This window comes from Plasmodium vinckei (genome assembly GCF_900681995.1).
Source record: "Plasmodium vinckei vinckei genome assembly, chromosome: PVVCY_11".
NCBI lineage: Eukaryota > Apicomplexa > Aconoidasida > Haemosporida > Plasmodiidae > Plasmodium > Plasmodium vinckei.
Genome location: NC_051303.1, coordinates 844,222 through 862,214, shown reverse-complemented (window position 1 = coordinate 862,214; position 17,993 = coordinate 844,222). Strand labels below are relative to the sequence as shown.

The following is a 17,993-nucleotide window of genomic DNA, read 5'->3' as shown; positions in this document are numbered from 1 at the left end:
ATTACAAAATATGTTCAAAATTTTTAAACCTGAAATGACTATTAAAAAAAGAGAAAAAAAAAATAGATAGGGTTCTATATATTACAGCTGAAATGCATGTTGTTTTCTGTTCATTATGATCCTTACCAAATTTGATTTTTATTATTATAAATAAAATTATATTTTTTCAAAAAAAAAAACTCAATTTTTCGGGTTATATGTAATCTGCATTTCTTGTCTTTTTTTTTCGAAGGGAATAGAATAGTATGAGAAAAATATTTTATATTTTTTTTTATTAATCAAAGGAAATATATTGTTGTTTTTTTTTTGTTTTATAATTTTTAAAATATTTATTTATACTATTAAACAGATATTTTATATTATATTTTTATATTTGTATGTTTCTTTATATATCCATTTTAATTATCTTCAATATTTAACGATGAATGTATTTTTTATTTTTCTTTTTTCTGTTGTTCTTTCTTTTACTCCCCGGGCCACAAAAGGTTATTACACAAATTACTAAATTGTTTATTTTTTTGTTACTTGAAAAATTGTAAAAATTGTAAGAACGTTGTTACATACACCCCAACAACAATAATAAACCTCCTTAATAAAAAAACAAAACAAAACCGTCTGTAAAATTTTCCACATTTTAATACATATAATAATATTATACAAATTATTTTGTCTTTATTCTTTCATATAGGTTATACCCTATTTTTAACTAGAGAAAATGGTACCCAAATAATTATCATAAATTATTTTTTTTATAAACACTAATAGCTGAATATTGCTTATCAATAAATTTTACAAAATTACTATTTTTACTTTGTTTATACATGCATATATATACATACTTTTTTTATCTCATTTTATAGACGCACCAAAATTAGCCAACTATCGAAAGATAGGTATAGCTGGAAATAATAAAAGAATAATATATGCATTCAAAATATTTACACCCATTAATATGTATCTGTTACTATAATTATTTAATATAAAAATAAAAAATTAATTAAATATTTATTCTACTTTTCTGATAATTCTTATTGTTTCTCTTAATATAGAAAGGATTCTCTCTGATGGTAACACACATTCATTTTTGTAAAAAAGCTGAAAAATATATGCCCATATAGAAAGGGAAGACGTATTATGCATTTGCATGAAAATTATATGTTTAATTAAAATGGCAATCATAACATCGATTAATTCTATTCTTAAATTTTGTTTTCAATTTTAAAGACTCAGACAGTGATATGTCAATAGAGGTAACATATATAGATTCAATTTTTATTTATATATTTTAAAAAAATTTACAAAAAAAATAAACAATAATAAATATCCATGATTATTATTTTTTTAAGGAAAGTGTAGAACCAGCTGTACTTCCTAATGTCCAAAGTAAGAACACACATATAGGAAATAATAGACAATGCATAAAATATTAGCTTGAAAAATATATATAAAATACTATTTATTTATATTTTTTAAAGTATATACAGACGCTTTTAGCATGATTAGTTCAGACGACCAAGGTAAAAGAAACTATATTAACAATGAATTTATAAACATTAAAAAATGTATAAAAATCCAATTCCAATTATGTATGATTTATTTTCCTTTGTTTTGAAAACAGATGTTGATACCCCTCCTCCAGCCAGAAAAATCCGTATGCAAGAAATAATATACCAAAATTCCATAAAAATACAACATATTCCTTTTTTTATTTTTTTATTTTTGTTACTTTTATAGCATACATTAACCCGATCCCTTCAGCTAGACAAATGCGTATGCAAGAAATAAAATAATAAGCTTCTATAAAAATAAAACGTATTCTTTTTTATATTTCTTTATTTTTATGACTTTTATAGCAGACATTGATCCGATGCCTTCAACCAGCCAAACACGTATGCAAGAAATAAAATAATAAGCTTCTATAAAAATAAAACGTATTCTTTTTTATATTTCTTTATTTTTATGACTTATAGCAGACACTATCCCGTTGACTCCAACCAGCCAAACGCGTATGCAAGAAATAATATACCAAAATTCTATAAAAATAAAGCATATTCCTTTTTTATTTCTTTATTTTTGTGACTTTTATATCAGACGATAATCTATACCCTCCAAGCAGCAAAACGCGTATGCAAGAAATAATATACCAAAATTTCATAAAAATAAAACGTATTCCTTTTTTTATTTCTTTGTTTTTATGACTTTTATAGCAGACATTGATCCGATGCCTTCAACCAGCAAAGCAAGTATGAAAGAAATAATATAGAAAAATTCTATAAAAATAAAACGTATTCCTTTTTTAATTTTTTTATTTTTGCGACTTTTATATCAGAGCCTAGTCCCCCCGCTTCACCCAGTGAAACGTGTATGCAAAAAATAAAATAATAAGATTCTATAAAAATGCAACATATTCCTTTTTTTATTTTTTTCTTTTTATGACTTTTATAGCAGACATTGATCCGATGCCTTCAACCAGCAAAACCCGTATGAAAGAAATAATATAATAAAATTCTATAAAAATAAAATGTATTCCTTTTTTTACTTCTTTATTTTTGTGGCATTTATATCAGGCGCTAATCCGATGCCTTCAACCAGCAAAACCCGTATGCAAGAAATAATATAATAAAATTCTATAAAAATAAAATGTATTCCTTTTTTTATTTCTTTATTTTTGTAACTTTTATATCAGGCACTAATCCATTCCCTTCAACCAGTCGAATGTGTATGCACATAAAAAAGAAAAAAATAACTAAAACTATTATGTGTGTAATTATTTTGCAAATATTTTATAACTTTATTTTTATTATTTGTTTTTTCCGTTTTCGTTATCAGCAAGGGAAGAAGCTACCCGAGTATATTTACAAAGTAAAAAAATGCAACACCAAAATATGTACAAATTCTTAATATTTACAAAATATATATATAAATATTTTTTTCACTTTATTATTTAACTTGATAATTAGAAATGAGGGATGCAATAACCAAAATGAGTTAGTCTATAATATACATACATAAATAATAATTAAGCATAATAAATATAATTTCATGTATATATCCATATTTTCCTTTCCTTTTCTAATTAATGAAAAATATTATTAGCCACGAGACCCCCCCTTGAAGGTATTGAAAAAAATATATATAGACAATGGATATTTAAAAATATGAAATATTTATTGGAAGAATAAACCTATATGTGTTATGCTTATATACATATAACTCCATATATTTTTTCCAACTTTCAAAGAATCTCAAGATCTAAGCGTACAAATAAAAGAACAATATTTACATATATATTATTAAAAAAAATCAAATAATATTTTTATTTTCTTTTTTAATATGCTTTGTCTGAATTTTATAGAAATGTAAGACAAAATAAAAATATAATACTCGAAAAGAAATTTAAAAAAACAATAATAAATTCTGAACTGTTCAGTTAATAAAATTAAAACATATTAATGAAAAAAAAATATATCCCTTTCTTTTATTTTAAAAATGAAAAAAACATTTTTTAGATTTTGGATTCCGTGATGAATATAGAGAATGGAAATACAAAAATACGAATGCTTCAACTGGTTTAATAAATTGCTATTTAGATGGTATATTTGACAAAAGAGCAATTAACGATTCTGGTACCTGGAAACAATCAGAAGAACTGGTAAATTTTCAAAAATGTACATATTTTACATGAACATGCAGGAAAAAATGTCCTTTTTTTTTGATCTTTTACATAATTTAATTATATTATTACTTCAGAGTGCCGATGATCAAAAAATTAAAGAAGCGAATAAAAAGTGTATAAGTACATATTTATACAAATCTAACCAAATGATTAATCTTAGTTTAAAGAAGCAGAGTGAAGCATATGCAGAAATATGTAAAATGTGCATCCATATGTTTTCTAGCCACGATGAATGCCTAAGTAATTCAATAAATTTATCATGGAATGGATCAGGTGAATTAAAACATATGTCTAGAGTAGCATTTGCTTTATGCTTAGTCGAAATAAACAAATAAATATTTGTATTCAAATTGGAAATCCTCGTATTCCCATTGATTTGATTGTTGTGTGCATGTAATATTTATTCTTAACGTTCAGGCTTTTACTCTCTTTTAAAAATTTATAGTAATAATGACCCCCGTATTATACATGAAATATGACTCATCAGGTTAAATCATATAAAATAAAAAAATAATATCTTATCTATTTATATACACTGATATAAATGGAAACGTGCTACAGTCGTTTTACGCATTTTTAGAATTAAGCTTACATTTTAAGATCAAGCTAGCTAAATTGTTTAGAGTATATGCAAATATTACGCACGCTTAGCACTCTTATGAATGGATATGCATAAATTTTGGCGCTGATTTATATACATATATTTTTTGTCTTTCTCTTTAGATGAAGAAAAAAATGAAGGAATGATCATAAATTTCCCTGTTACATATATCTTGTCTAAATTATTAGCAAATTTAATTAGTTTAGTATCCTATAACAAATATGATGTAGAATATATAAGTAGTACTTTGCAGCATTTACTTGTCTATGAATTAACTAACAATTTAAATGATCTACCAAAGAGTCTTGGATTTTTCGATACACATATAAGTTTATACACGGATTCATTAAATAATATATTTGATCAAATACCTAATAATAATAAAAATATGGATATATTAGATCATTATACTTATTTCGAAGGATATTTAGATCGAGTTCAAATGATAAATAACAAATTAATATATTTATCAAAAAACCAATATTGGACACAAAGACGAAGAATTGCAAGAAGAAAACGTTTATTATCTGTTTTTCGTAATTTGAGTATATATAAAACTATGGATAGCCATATAAAAGATATATATAAATTTGTTAATACTAACTTTGCAGTTGTTGAAGGAATAAAGTCAATATATAATGACGAAAAAAAAATATTATATACAAAAGAAGACGAAGATTTAAGATTATATTACATAAGAAATGAAGGATTAATTAAAAAACATTGCTCTGCACATATAGTTACAGCTATTTCTTGGTTTTTAAATCAGGTTAATCTAAATATGTATGATAATAATAAAGATGTCCTTACCATATTTCGAGAGAAATTTTCTTCAGAGAATATTAATAAAATTATTAAATCCCTTTATACTTATAAAGATTTTTATGAAAAAAATGTAATTAATGTATGTGTACGAACTATGGAAGAAATAATTGAAATTGTAGGTTCAGCGATGTTAGTACATGCAAACAAGGAGGTTACCCTTTTAAAAAATAATTTAACATTTTCAAATTTAATTAGATCAATGGAACTTATATTATTACAATCTAAAATAAATAGTATTAGCAAAGAAGACGATCAACCAAGTGATGATGATGATGATATGGAAATTTCTTATGAGTTGAGATCCCATGAAAATTTAATATGTTTAATGAAATATTTATCTAAAGAAATGGAGTTTTATGTTTCATCATTAAAATCGGAGTATTTTAAAAAGCCAATCAAAGAAAATTATAATAACTTTAAAACAAATGTTAATTATGTACCCCACGAAGAAGGATTATATTTTTGCACATTGCCTGGAAGATATTTTGTGCATAGAATTTTTACTACCGATGTATTATACTTAATAAATATGCACTTTCAATAAGCCACAAAAGAAGCATCCTTAAATTGGATACTCAATTATGTGCTGTTAATAAATATATAAATAAAAACAAGTATATGTATATATATATATATATATGTGTGTGTGTGTGTGGAATGAGTCACTACCACTATCGTTTTATTTCGCTATGTATTGCCTCATTTTTATTTTTGATCGACATTTTCCTGTTTTGTTGTTTTTTGAATTTGTTTGACATACTATTCGATCATTAAAAGAGATCGTTTGCTTTTTCTGCATATTATTGTTTTGTCAATTTTATTCCGTTCTGTTTCATTTTATTTTTTTTGCTTATTTATTTATAGTTTTTTTTATGCTATTCGAAAATAATACCATTTGAGGTTTTATAAAAATTACTACAGAAAAAATAATTTTACAAATGGCTTTTTTCAAATTAAAAAAAATTATAATAAAATATTAAGCATATAATGTAGTATGTTAAACAGTAGTATAACACATGTGATCGCTCACTATTTTTTCAACATTTTTTATGGCATAAAAAATAGCACTATATTGGCAATTTGTTAGCATATCCTTTGGTGAATATATTATTATATTAATATGAATATATGTTTTGCAAGTTTGGGATAAGTGTGATATTTTTTTATTTGTATGTATATTATTTACACATATAATTCCAACAAAATTATACACATTATTCCTGTATTTTATTTTGTACCTGCAAAATGTGCTTACTTATTAATATAAGGAAATATGAATAATTTCATGGTTGAAAGTATAGCCTTATTGGTGGTAGGGGTAGGCTATGGAGTAATACATTATTATTTAAATGCTAAGAAAAATAATGTGACAAACTTATTTAAAGAAGAAAATATTTGTATAGTTGTTGCTCATCCAGATGATGAAGTTATGTTTTTCTTACCAACCTTAAAATTGTTATTTAATAATAAAGATAAAACAGAAATTTTTATTTTATCCCTTTCTAATGGTAATTATTATGGTATCGGAAAAATAAGAGAAAAAGAATTTATTAAAGTTTGGTCATATTTAGGAGGCCATCCTGATAATTATAAAATAATGGACGATCCAAATTTACAAGATGGTTGGGATTCATGGAATGAACAATATATTTCTAAAGTTATATCAAAATTTTGTTCTAAGCGTAATATAAAAAAGGTACGTCTTGTTTTAACAACTCAATATTTAATTATTATGACATACCCAAATTATTTTTTTTTAGTATATCAAATTTGGCTATATTTGGCTAGCTAGCTAGCTAATGGATATAACAGCAGACAAATTTTTTTTTTTTTTTCAGGTTTTAACATTTGATGATTATGGGGTTTCAGGCCATCCAAATCATATAAGTGTTTACAAAGGCGCACAGTAATACAACAAATTATTTTATATTATGTTTATGCTAATTTAGAAAAGTTACAACATTCTTTTATTATGAATATTATATTTTTGGGGAGTATATATTTTTTTCTTTCAGGATATTGGCCAAATCAAAGACAATACAATTGTTTTCCCTATGCTCAACTAATTTAATACAAAAATATTTGGGGATACTATCTTTACCCTTCATTTTCCATAAAAGGTATCACCATATCTATGTAAAAACTGTGTGTGTGTGTGTATGCACATGTCTATCTCTCTATGTACCATAAAAAATTATATTTAATATTTTTTAATTTATTATTGTCAGCCTTTTATCGGTATCATTCAACCCTATTTCGTTATTAAGGTGAGGAAAATATATATTAATTTTTCTTTTTATATAGACAAAATTAAATATTCATCTTTTTTTCTCTCCTTTAGATTAATGTTCTTATACAGATCACAGTTTGTTTTCTATCGAGTTTTATTTTGCCTCTTTTCTCAGTAAAAAGAAAATATTACAAAAAGAATGACATTAGCATGTCTATTTCTTACGACATTTTTTTTTTTTTTTTTTTGTAGATATGCCTATTATAATACTTATGTCTTGTATGAAGATACTTAAAATTTTTTCTCCTTTTTAAACTTTAAATATGTTGTAAAATTTGTATAATAAAATAAAAATTATAAGTATTTTAGTATTAAGTTTTTCATTTTTTTTTTATTATTTATTCCTATTTATTTAAAAACTATGCAAAATTGATATTTAATAAAATATCATCACTTTAAATCAAACAAAAACATATAACACTATGTATATAAGAAAATATTCTAAATTCCCCCATATATAATATAATATATATAAGGTATTAAAAAAAAAAGGGAGGTTATTATTATCTTTAAAACGAAAAAAAAAAATGACAATAATAAACATATTTATAAAAAATCATAAAAAAAAATAAAAAAATCATTTTTAAAACATTGCTATATATACATATATACATTTTTGTAGTCATTTTAAATGTGTATTAAAAATAAGAACGTTCTATTTGTTATAAATATGGAATAAATATAAATAATTAATAAGTCTCATTAATAGGCTTTTTACTTGTATATATATATAATAGTGGGAATTACTTGGGTAGTTACATATTTTAATACATTATATAGTATAACATATGTAATATATTATTCTTTATTAAAATTAAAAGAAATAAATATAACACGGAAGTGATGGTAATTCGGGATATTTCTGTTTTTAAAATTTCTTTAAATATACTTTTGATGGGAGTAGGAAAACATTCATATTAAAATTTTTGTTTATTTTTTTTTTTTTGAATAAAACTTTGGTATGAACAAATTTTTAATACATACCTTTAAAATAAAAAAAAAAAAATATTAAAATATTTTCGGGTTTATTTTGTATTTGAAATATTTATATTATACCCTAACTCTGTGTGCATAATACATATCCTCACATTTTGTTGTATCTCTTTGACAATGTTTATTCAAAATATATATAAGTTTGAAAAATTCATATATTAGACATTTTGTATATATCACGGATTGTGTACACGAGTCAACTTGTTTATTTGCATATCCTAACTTTTATTTTGCAGCTCGAAACCTCAAATTGTTGACATGTGTAGAGATACGTTTTATTGCCAGGTTTTTATCAAATTAAAAAATTCAAAAAAAAAGTAACATTATAATACGTCAATTTTAATTCCTTTCAGCATTTATTAAAAAGCTTTTGACATCATTCAGATTTAACTGTTTCATTCTATCATTAGCTGAATTTGAAGGTCTCTTTAAATTCATTTGGTTGTCCATATTTATTTTTCCATTTTTATTCATCATGCCAACATCATCTCTTTTATGCCCACTACCCATTCTTCCTATGGCATTGAAATTAGAGTTGTTGTCTTCATCATACCCATGATGATTTCTACTATTACTGTTACTTTTTTTTTTTCTATATAGTATATATTCGTGTACTTTATTTGTTCCCGTATTTTCTGAGAGGCTTGTTATTTTTTTTATGTCATATTCCCCCGAGTCATCTGCAAAGAGAGAAATAAATAAAAAAATGAATACCATTTATTTGGAAGTAGTGTTTTACTTTTTACTTCTTATTTTGTAATAAGTTGCTTACCTTTGTGCTTAACATTCTTGTCTATATTGAAAATGTCAACATTAAAATCGTTTATGTCTGGGTAGTGATAGTTTTTATTTGGTACAGCAGATTTAGGAGTAAATATTCTGTTATTATTATTATTATGTTCATTTACAAGACCGCCTATTTTGATACGGTCTCCACTACCGCCTCTATTAATTCGATAATTACTATGAGATGGTTGAATATTATATTTATTATTTCTATCTAAATTATTTTTATACATATCTATTCGTGAGTTTGAACTTGATCTATTATGATCATAACTACTCATACGATGATGTTTATTAAAATTTTGTTCTGTCATAATTTTAGGATTAGGTTGATTATTTTTTAATGAATTTTTCATTTTTTTTATATAATTTTGAATAATTGATTTTTCAATATCCATATTATTATTTTTATCTCCTACATTTAATACATTTGCTATATTTGGTGATTCAGAAAATCCATTATTAATTATTTTTTTTTTTGTTATCCTTAAAAATTCTTTAGCTTTATGTAAAAATTCATCATTAAAAGAATCTAATGTAAAATGTTCATTTGATTTATCTTTATTTAATTTATCATGATACATATTTAAATTATTGTTTGAACTTATTTTTTTTAATTCATTAAATTTGTCATTATTATTATGTCTATTCATTATTCCATCTTCTATTGTATTATTATTTCCTTCATCACATTCACCACTTCCTTTAGCTTTTTTAGTTTTTAATGTATTTTTATTTATAACTTTTTTTCTCTTCCCTTTCATAGATGATAATTCACGACTTAGTAATTCTTTCATCTCGTCAGTCATATTATCACTAATAATTTCAATAAATTCTTTTCCTTCTTTATTTAATGAATTTATTAATGCATTTTTATATAACAAATGTGCTAAATTTGATTTAGCAGATGAATTTGTATTACTTCCTCCTTTTTTCATTCCATCTTTTCCGCCACCACCTTTTCCTTTACCACTACTGTTGCCACTACTATTACCCATTCCTCCATTACCTCCATTATTATTATTATTGTTATTATTATTTTTTTTATTTTCTTTTTCTTTTTTAAGTGTTTTTTTTTTAGTAGATATAAGCATATCCCATTTCATTTCACGAATACAATCCTCTAAAATATTATCTGCTTTATCTTGAAAGGTACTATATAAACCTTTAAATTTAAAGATAGACATATTTTTATATTCTTCTTCTGTATATTCATCAGGTATACTTTTTGTATTAAGTAATTCGATTAGATGTTTTAATTTTTCTCTCTTATCTTCATATTCTTTTTTTTCTTCTTCTGTTAATTTATCACAATGTTTTCTAAAATGAGCTAACTTACCAAGTTGAACAGTTCCACATTTTGAACAAACAGCTCTTAAAAATCTTCTTGTTTTTGCTTTCCCATTATTATCTTGATTATTATTATTTGGTGAATCTCCTTGTTCATTTTCATTTTTATCTTCATTATTATTTTCATCGAAATTTTTTCGACTACTATTTGTTGGATTTTCATCATTATTATAATTTGATTGACCAGTTGTATTCATTTCTTTTTCATTATTTTGTGAATTATAATTTATTTTTTTTTCAGTACCATCTTCTTCTTCCTCTTCTTTTACTTGATTATTATTTTGGTTCATATTGCTATTATCACCATCTTTAGTCATATTTTTTTTTGCTGAATTTTTTTTATCCATTGATGAGGTTGAGGAACATGGGTATTGCCCAAAGCCAGAACCATCAGCACATCCTGTATTACCATCTCCTGTATTCCCATTTTTATTATCCTTATTATTTGTTGACGGATTAAATGATGAGTTTGCATAAAAATAAGATTTATCAAGCTCTAAAGGATAACAACAATTTCCTGGATATTTATAATTTGCATGACATGGTAATTTACAATTTTCACATAAAACTAACATTTTATTTGGCAACTTAGTATGTAAAAATGTTGTTGATTTTTTTTTATTTGTTGAATCTTTAGGTGTATTATTATCAGAATCTTTTGAATTTTGATTCTTTGATAATTCTTTAGATGTATTATTTTCTTCATCTTGACCTGTACCACTTTTTTGTTTTAATAGTTTGGCTTGTTCAATTCGGTTAATTAATTCTTTAATAAATTTTGGAGGGAATAAATTTTCATATGCACTTCTTAATTGCATTTCATATTTTTTATCTAACGCATCAATACGTTTTCTATTTTCAATAATAAATTTATCTCTTTCTAATTGTTGTGCTCTTTTTCTTTTTTTTGTTTCAATTTCTTCTTGTTTACTATCATGTAATTGACTTCTTAATTCCTTTTGTAATTGTTTTTCATTTTCTCTTTCTTCTTTGGTCATTTTTCTTCGTTTCTTTTGCTCTTCAACGGCTTTACATTTAGAGCATAAGAAACATACCCAATTTTGTGCATTAAAATTAACACCCCTTTGTCTTAAGTTGTGATAATATTCTTCACCAACATAATATCGTATATAATCTGGAGGGAAACAACTATAACAAAAACTAGTAGGACAAGTAGCACAATGTATTAATAAATTACCACATTGAGATGATTTTCTAAAACATAAACAACATTCATGCCAACTACATGTCCATGTTTTTTTAACTACTTCATCTTTTATACCTTCACATAATTTATGATATGTTTTAGGACATCTAAAACAATTTATCATATCACCATAATCTATTTCTATATCATTATTATTTCTATCTTTTACTGTAGTTTTATAATTTTTTGTATTATTACATATAAAACATCTATATTCATGTTTAATTTGTTTTACTTCTTGTTTTCGTCCCCAATATTCAGGGGTATACATATTTTGTGGTTTTTTTCTTTCTCTAACAGATCTCCATAAAGTAGAATCACCTCCATTATTATTTGAAGAATATTGTGATGTTAATCCGATACCTGAATTATTACTTCCATGTGGTTCTTTATCACGTTTAACTGCATCTGTATTATTATCATTATTACCATCTTCATAAAAAGAACCTGATCCATTATTATTAGGACCTTGATCAAGTAATTCTTCTGCTTCATCAAGCATTACTTCATCAATGTCAATTCCATTTTCATCATAATTATTATCTCTTCCCTCATCATCACTAATATAATTTCCTTTTTGTACATATATATTATCTTCATCATTTGAATTAAGTTGATCTCTATCTTCTTTTATATTTTTTATTTCTTGCTCGATTGTATTTTTTTCTTCTTTTTCTAAATCAATACCATTAATAATTGGCAACTTCCTTCGACCTCTTTCTATAAAAAATTCAAGTGGTAAATCAAGAGTTTCTTCAACATCCATATTTTGTATTGCAGCTTTACCATGTAACATTAATTTTCGAATTTCATCAGAAGATAATTTTTCTTCAAAGTTATCTAACATATCTTCATCTTCTTGTGTTTGAACCACTAACTTATCTAATTTTAATTTTTGCTCTCTCCTAAAAGCCATTCTTTCTTCGACCGTCCATTCCGTCATTAACTTCCAAACATTTACTTCTCTTTTTTGTCCTATACGATGTGCTCTATCAATAGCTTGTAAATCTATAAATGGATTCCAATCCTCATCATACATAATAACATGATTTGCAGCCGTTAGGTTAATACCTAATCCACCTGCTCTAGTACTAATTAAATATATAAAATAAATACTATCAGATAAATTAAATTCTCTAATATCTAACTCTCTAATTAATTTATTAGTAGACCCATCTAATCTCATATATTTCCAACATCTATATTTACAATATTCTTCTAATTCATCTAATACTAATTGAAATTGAGTAAAGATTAAAACTTTATGCATTTTAGGTTCTGATTTGGGACTATTTTCCCCTTCTTCGTTATTCGAATTTGATCTTGTAAAAGGAAGTTGAATAGTTACTTCTTTTTTTACATTAACTATATTATTATTTTCTTCTGTTTCTTCATTTTTTTCTAACTTTGAATTATTTTCATCTTTTGTTTCAGATACTTGCATCATTTTTTCTTCCGTATCACTTTTATTTAAATGCATTGTACTTATTGTATCACCTTCATATTCTTTTTTAATATAATCTGCATCTATTTTTTCTAAGTTTTCTTTATTAGATATTTGTGTGGAGTTTTCATTTGTTTTTCCTTCAGTATTAGTACTCTCTTTTTCGCTTTTAAAAAATTCTTTTATATTTATAATTTTACAATTTTTTCCTAAGGTGACAATATTTTTGCTGTTTATGCCTGTGTTGCTATTTTTTTCACCTGATTCATCTTGCTCATTTTTTTCTTCTTTTTCCTCCTTTTCTTCTTTTTCATCTTGTTCTTCGTTTTCCTCTTTCTCTTCCTTCTCTGCATCAGTGCCATTTTCATTACTTCCATCATTACTGTCCTCGTCAGGAAATACTTGCTTTAGATTTTTTTTTTTATTTTTTTTGGTGCCCTTATTTTTATCACCATAATTGTACTCGTCATCTTCAGTTTCCTCCTCTTCCTCCTCCTCTTCTTCTTCATCTTCATCATCAAATGTTTTGTTTTCATTTTCATTATTTTCTTTATAATGAAATTCGGAGAAATCTTTGGAAGGATTTTTAACAGAATATAAATTATTTTGATTAAATTTAGCATTATTTTTATTTTTAATCATTTCTTTTATTTTATCATATATACATCTTTTTTTTTTATATGGACATTCATTATCAATTGAAACAGTATGCATAAAACTTTTTAACTTATCTTCATCATTAGATGTTGGTTTTAATTCTAATTTTCCTTTATTATATATTTCCATAAATAATGGTGAATTTTCTAATGCTTCATTTTTTTTAAATTTACCACTATGCTCTCTTTTTTTTTTCTGGGATTGATTTTGTTCTTGCATTTTATGGTAATGATATATAGCAACTTCTTTTTTATGCTTATCAAAATTAGCTGCATAATTTTTAACATATTTACAATTTTCATAATGTAATTGACATAATAATTTATCAATAAAAATCAATTTAGATGAGGATTCTATATGTTCCTCTCCTGATATATTTTTTAATTTTATTGCATCTTTTTTTACTTCTTCTTTTATTTCTTCACTCTCTTCTTCAAAAAATGCAAATAACTTTTCCATTTGTGATGGTCTACTAACAATTCCTTTTGGATGTCCACAAATTATTCTCATTTTTATAACTAGCCCTAATAATTTTTTTACACTAACTTTTTCTTCAACCATTGATCTTATATCTAATAATCTTTTATACCAATGTGCTGATAAACTACCTAATGGTAGCCATACATCATGAAATATTTTTCGAGGTAATGTTATAGCTTGTTCTTTTAACCTTCGTAACATAATTTTATCTAATAAACATCGAATTGCTTTTAAATCTTCTTCTTTAATAGATGACTTTAAATCTATGTTGCCTATATTTAATTTATAATTATTACTATTTCCACTATTATTACCATTATTATTGTTTGTATTTGAATTGGAATTATTTTGATTATTTCCTCCCATTGGTGTATTCATAAAAGCTTGTTCAATTATTTCAGAATTTTTAAAAATATCGGGAAACATAAAATTAATCAATGTAAATAATTCGGCTGAATTGTTTTGAAGTGGTGTACCAGTAAGTAGTAATCTCATATTTCCTACAACTCTGTCCATAGAGTGTCTAATTGCACCTCCTTGATTTTTGATTCGATGTGCTTCATCTAAAACAATACATTGCCATTTTGGTATTGTTTCTACAAAAAATTCTTCTTCATTTTTAACAGTTTCATATGTAGTTACATATAAATCATATAATCCCTTTTCTGCTAATCTGTCTTCTTTAGCATGGGTTCTTTCATTTTTAGAACCACATATTTTTATACATGTTAGATGTGGAGTAAATCTATGAATTTCTCGAAGCCAATTACCAACAGTAGATAATGGAACAACAATTAAATTAGGACCATCTATTTTATTACATTTTAAATAAGATAAAAAACATAAAGTTTGTATAGTTTTACCTAATCCCATTTCATCTGCTAATATAGCACCGCCAGTTAAAAATGATTTTAATAACCATTCAACTCCATCTTCTTGATGAGGTTTTAATTGTACATTATCTACAAGAGGTCGTCTTTCTATTTTTTTACCATTAGGCTGATAAACACTAAGAAAAACAGATTCTATAAATTTACTTGCATTTTTATTTGCTTCTTCTTCTAATGATGATATATATTCATCAAATTCTTTTGAATCTAAATTAAGGGATTTTTTCCCACTATTTGAGGAATTACTACTAATAGATGTTATTTTTGTTCCTTTTCCAGAATCACCTTTCCCTCCTTTTTTATTTGTATTACATTTTGCAGCATAAAAATCATTTTTAAATGTTTTTGTTAAATTTGCAAAAACTTTTGGATTTACAAATGGTTGTAAATCTTTTCGATGTGCTAATAAAAATCTATTTCTATATTTTATAATTTTAGATCTCCAAAAATTTAATTCTTTTTGCCTTTTTTTCATAATTTCTTGTATTTCATTTTTCGTCCATCTTTTATGTCCTTGATTTAGTAATGGATCTTCATTTTTACAACATGGACATTCCCATTGATCTGATATATTATCAAAATCTAAATCTGGCAAACATGTAGGATGAAAAGAATTTGGACAAAAATCACATCCTAATAATTTACCAGGTCTTTGGCATACATAACAACTTGAGGAATTTACATGATCGCCATTCATATTATCTATTGCAAAACCTTTTCTCATTCGTCGTACATCTAAATTTTTATGTTCTTCAGGTTTACAAACTGGACAATACCATTTTTCAGACTCAGGTTCTGCTTGTAATCCTAAGCAACTAACATGATAACTATTTGGGCATCCATCACATAATAATAAAATTAAATTTGACGATTTTTCACGACATATTTTACATCTATCTTCATTTTCGGGAATATCATCATCTTCATTCATGCATTGATAGCATATATAATTTTTTATGTCTCTTAATTGTTCAATATCTATCAAGCCCTCTGCTTGTAAACATTCTCTATGAAATTTCTTTTTACATTGTTTACAGCAAATACATTCATCCCCGTCTTCGAAATTTTCACGGCACAATGTACACCATGTTTTTCGTATTCTCATTTTAACAGCAGTATATATATATACATATATATATATACATATATATATATTTGCTGGTATCTTTATTCATATACTAATATATACTTAAAACATAAATGCTATATACCTTTTTTATGTGCTGCGTATAGCATTTCTCGTCAGTCACTCTTACTTGACACTCACTTTGTACTCGTAGTCTCTATTTGGTTACTTTGCTATTACTTCAATTTTTGCAAACTTCCCTTAAAGTCAAACCGCGCAAATTTCTAGGCTATACCACATATAAGTGTATATATGGCAAAGCACAAATAAATGACAAATTATTAGATATATTGTGTTGGGAATATATAAATAATCTAGCCATACATTAAAATGAATCAACAGGTCTCAAATTGTTATATAAATATAATCACACATATGCCATACATATATACATACAATATAAGTAAAATGCTATGTTGCTAACTTAAGGATATGGAAAAGCATAATGCATATGCACGTATATATGTATAAGCAAATATACATGTATATATTAGCATGTGCATTTATATATACATACAGAAAAAATAAAGCATAAATGTAAATAAATATATGTATCCATGTATTATATATACTTTACAAGTATATACATTAGTAATAGTGAATGAGCATGTATATATATTAGCATATACATGTAATTTTCCTTTATAATATATTGAAACAAAAGGATGCCTTATAATAATACATGGGAATATATATATACTTTGTTAAAAAATACAATAAATATAAAGGTAATAAAAAAAAAGCAAAAAAAATCGTTTTAAAACCATGAAAAACAATAATATATAGATTGTACACTTAGTAAGTTAAATATAATGTAAAACATTATACAAATGTTTAATGAACTTTTTAAATTTCCCCATAAATAAAAAAATATATATCATTGAAAAAAAAAAATAAAATAATAATAATAATAATAAAATAATAAATAATAATAAAAATAAAAATAAATAAATATGTATATTAAATTAATGTATTATTATGTATGCATATAATTGTTATGATAATTTTTTGTTTCATATATCTTTAAGTACATAATATATATGCATGTATGTATATACAATAGTAGTAAATATTTTTATCTCCTTATGTAAATAATAATATATATATGCTAAATAGGAAAGAACCATTACATATATAAATGCACATACATTATATATATAATAAAAATATTGTGTCCCATTCATAAACTTGAAAAAAAAAAAAAAAGTTAAACCTACATGCAAATATATCAATTTTTTTTTCAACTATATATAGGTAGCACTTTTTGGTATGACTCTTTGATATAAAAAAAAGAATATGTATGACATATTTTATATAAATAAAAATATATATGTGTATTATATAATATGCATACAAAGATACATAAATCTGTTTACATATATAAATTAATTTGAGTTTCATACAATCATAATAGTACATATATATCTTTATCAATTATATAATACCTATATACATATTATGCATATATTTAATATACGTACAATATGTTTGTATGTATATAATTTTATTTCAAAAATTCAATGAACATTGGTTATGTATATATGTAAATAAAAAGAAAAAAAAAATTAAATAAAAAAATTATAAATATTATGAAAGATAAACAATAAAAAAAAAGATCGAAAGACGAAAGGGTGAAAAAAAAAAAAATGGAATAAAAAGGAGCTCAAA

General features: G+C 24.3%; 4 protein-coding genes across 4 annotated transcripts; 3 read left to right on the top strand and 1 right to left on the bottom strand.

Moving 5' to 3' along the window:
* Positions 1-1,238: 1,238 nt before the first annotated feature.
* PVVCY_1102490 (conserved Plasmodium protein, unknown function) lies at positions 1,239-4,011 on the top strand (the record flags this gene model as incomplete). The annotated part of the gene is made up of 15 exons (XM_037634544.1): positions 1,239-1,250; positions 1,347-1,383; positions 1,476-1,517; positions 1,619-1,651; positions 1,854-1,889; positions 2,092-2,124; positions 2,208-2,243; positions 2,330-2,362; positions 2,446-2,481; positions 2,568-2,600; positions 2,687-2,719; positions 2,830-2,862; positions 2,961-2,987; positions 3,510-3,652; positions 3,751-4,011. The coding sequence occupies 15 exons, from the start codon at positions 1,239-1,241 to the stop codon at positions 4,009-4,011; spliced, it is 828 nt and encodes a 275-aa protein (XP_037490636.1).
* A 115-nt stretch (positions 4,012-4,126) lies between these two features.
* On the top strand, positions 4,127-6,011 carry PVVCY_1102480 (conserved Plasmodium protein, unknown function; the record flags this gene model as incomplete). The annotated part of the gene is made up of 3 exons (XM_037634543.1): positions 4,127-4,163; positions 4,400-5,538; positions 5,967-6,011. 3 exons carry the CDS (start codon positions 4,127-4,129, stop codon positions 6,009-6,011), a joined length of 1,221 nt encoding a protein of 406 aa, XP_037490635.1.
* A 364-nt stretch (positions 6,012-6,375) lies between these two features.
* PVVCY_1102470 (N-acetylglucosaminylphosphatidylinositol deacetylase, putative) lies at positions 6,376-7,292 on the top strand (the record flags this gene model as incomplete). The annotated part of the gene is made up of 3 exons (XM_008626130.2): positions 6,376-6,798; positions 6,941-7,008; positions 7,118-7,292. The coding sequence occupies 3 exons, from the start codon at positions 6,376-6,378 to the stop codon at positions 7,290-7,292; spliced, it is 666 nt and encodes a 221-aa protein (XP_008624352.2).
* Positions 7,293-8,724: 1,432 nt separating this feature from the next.
* PVVCY_1102460 (SNF2 helicase, putative) lies at positions 8,725-16,304 on the bottom strand (the record flags this gene model as incomplete). The annotated part of the gene is made up of 2 exons (XM_008626131.2): positions 8,725-9,065; positions 9,158-16,304. 2 exons carry the CDS (start codon positions 16,302-16,304, stop codon positions 8,725-8,727), a joined length of 7,488 nt encoding a protein of 2,495 aa, XP_008624353.2.
* Between the last annotated feature and the right edge of the window lie 1,689 nt (positions 16,305-17,993).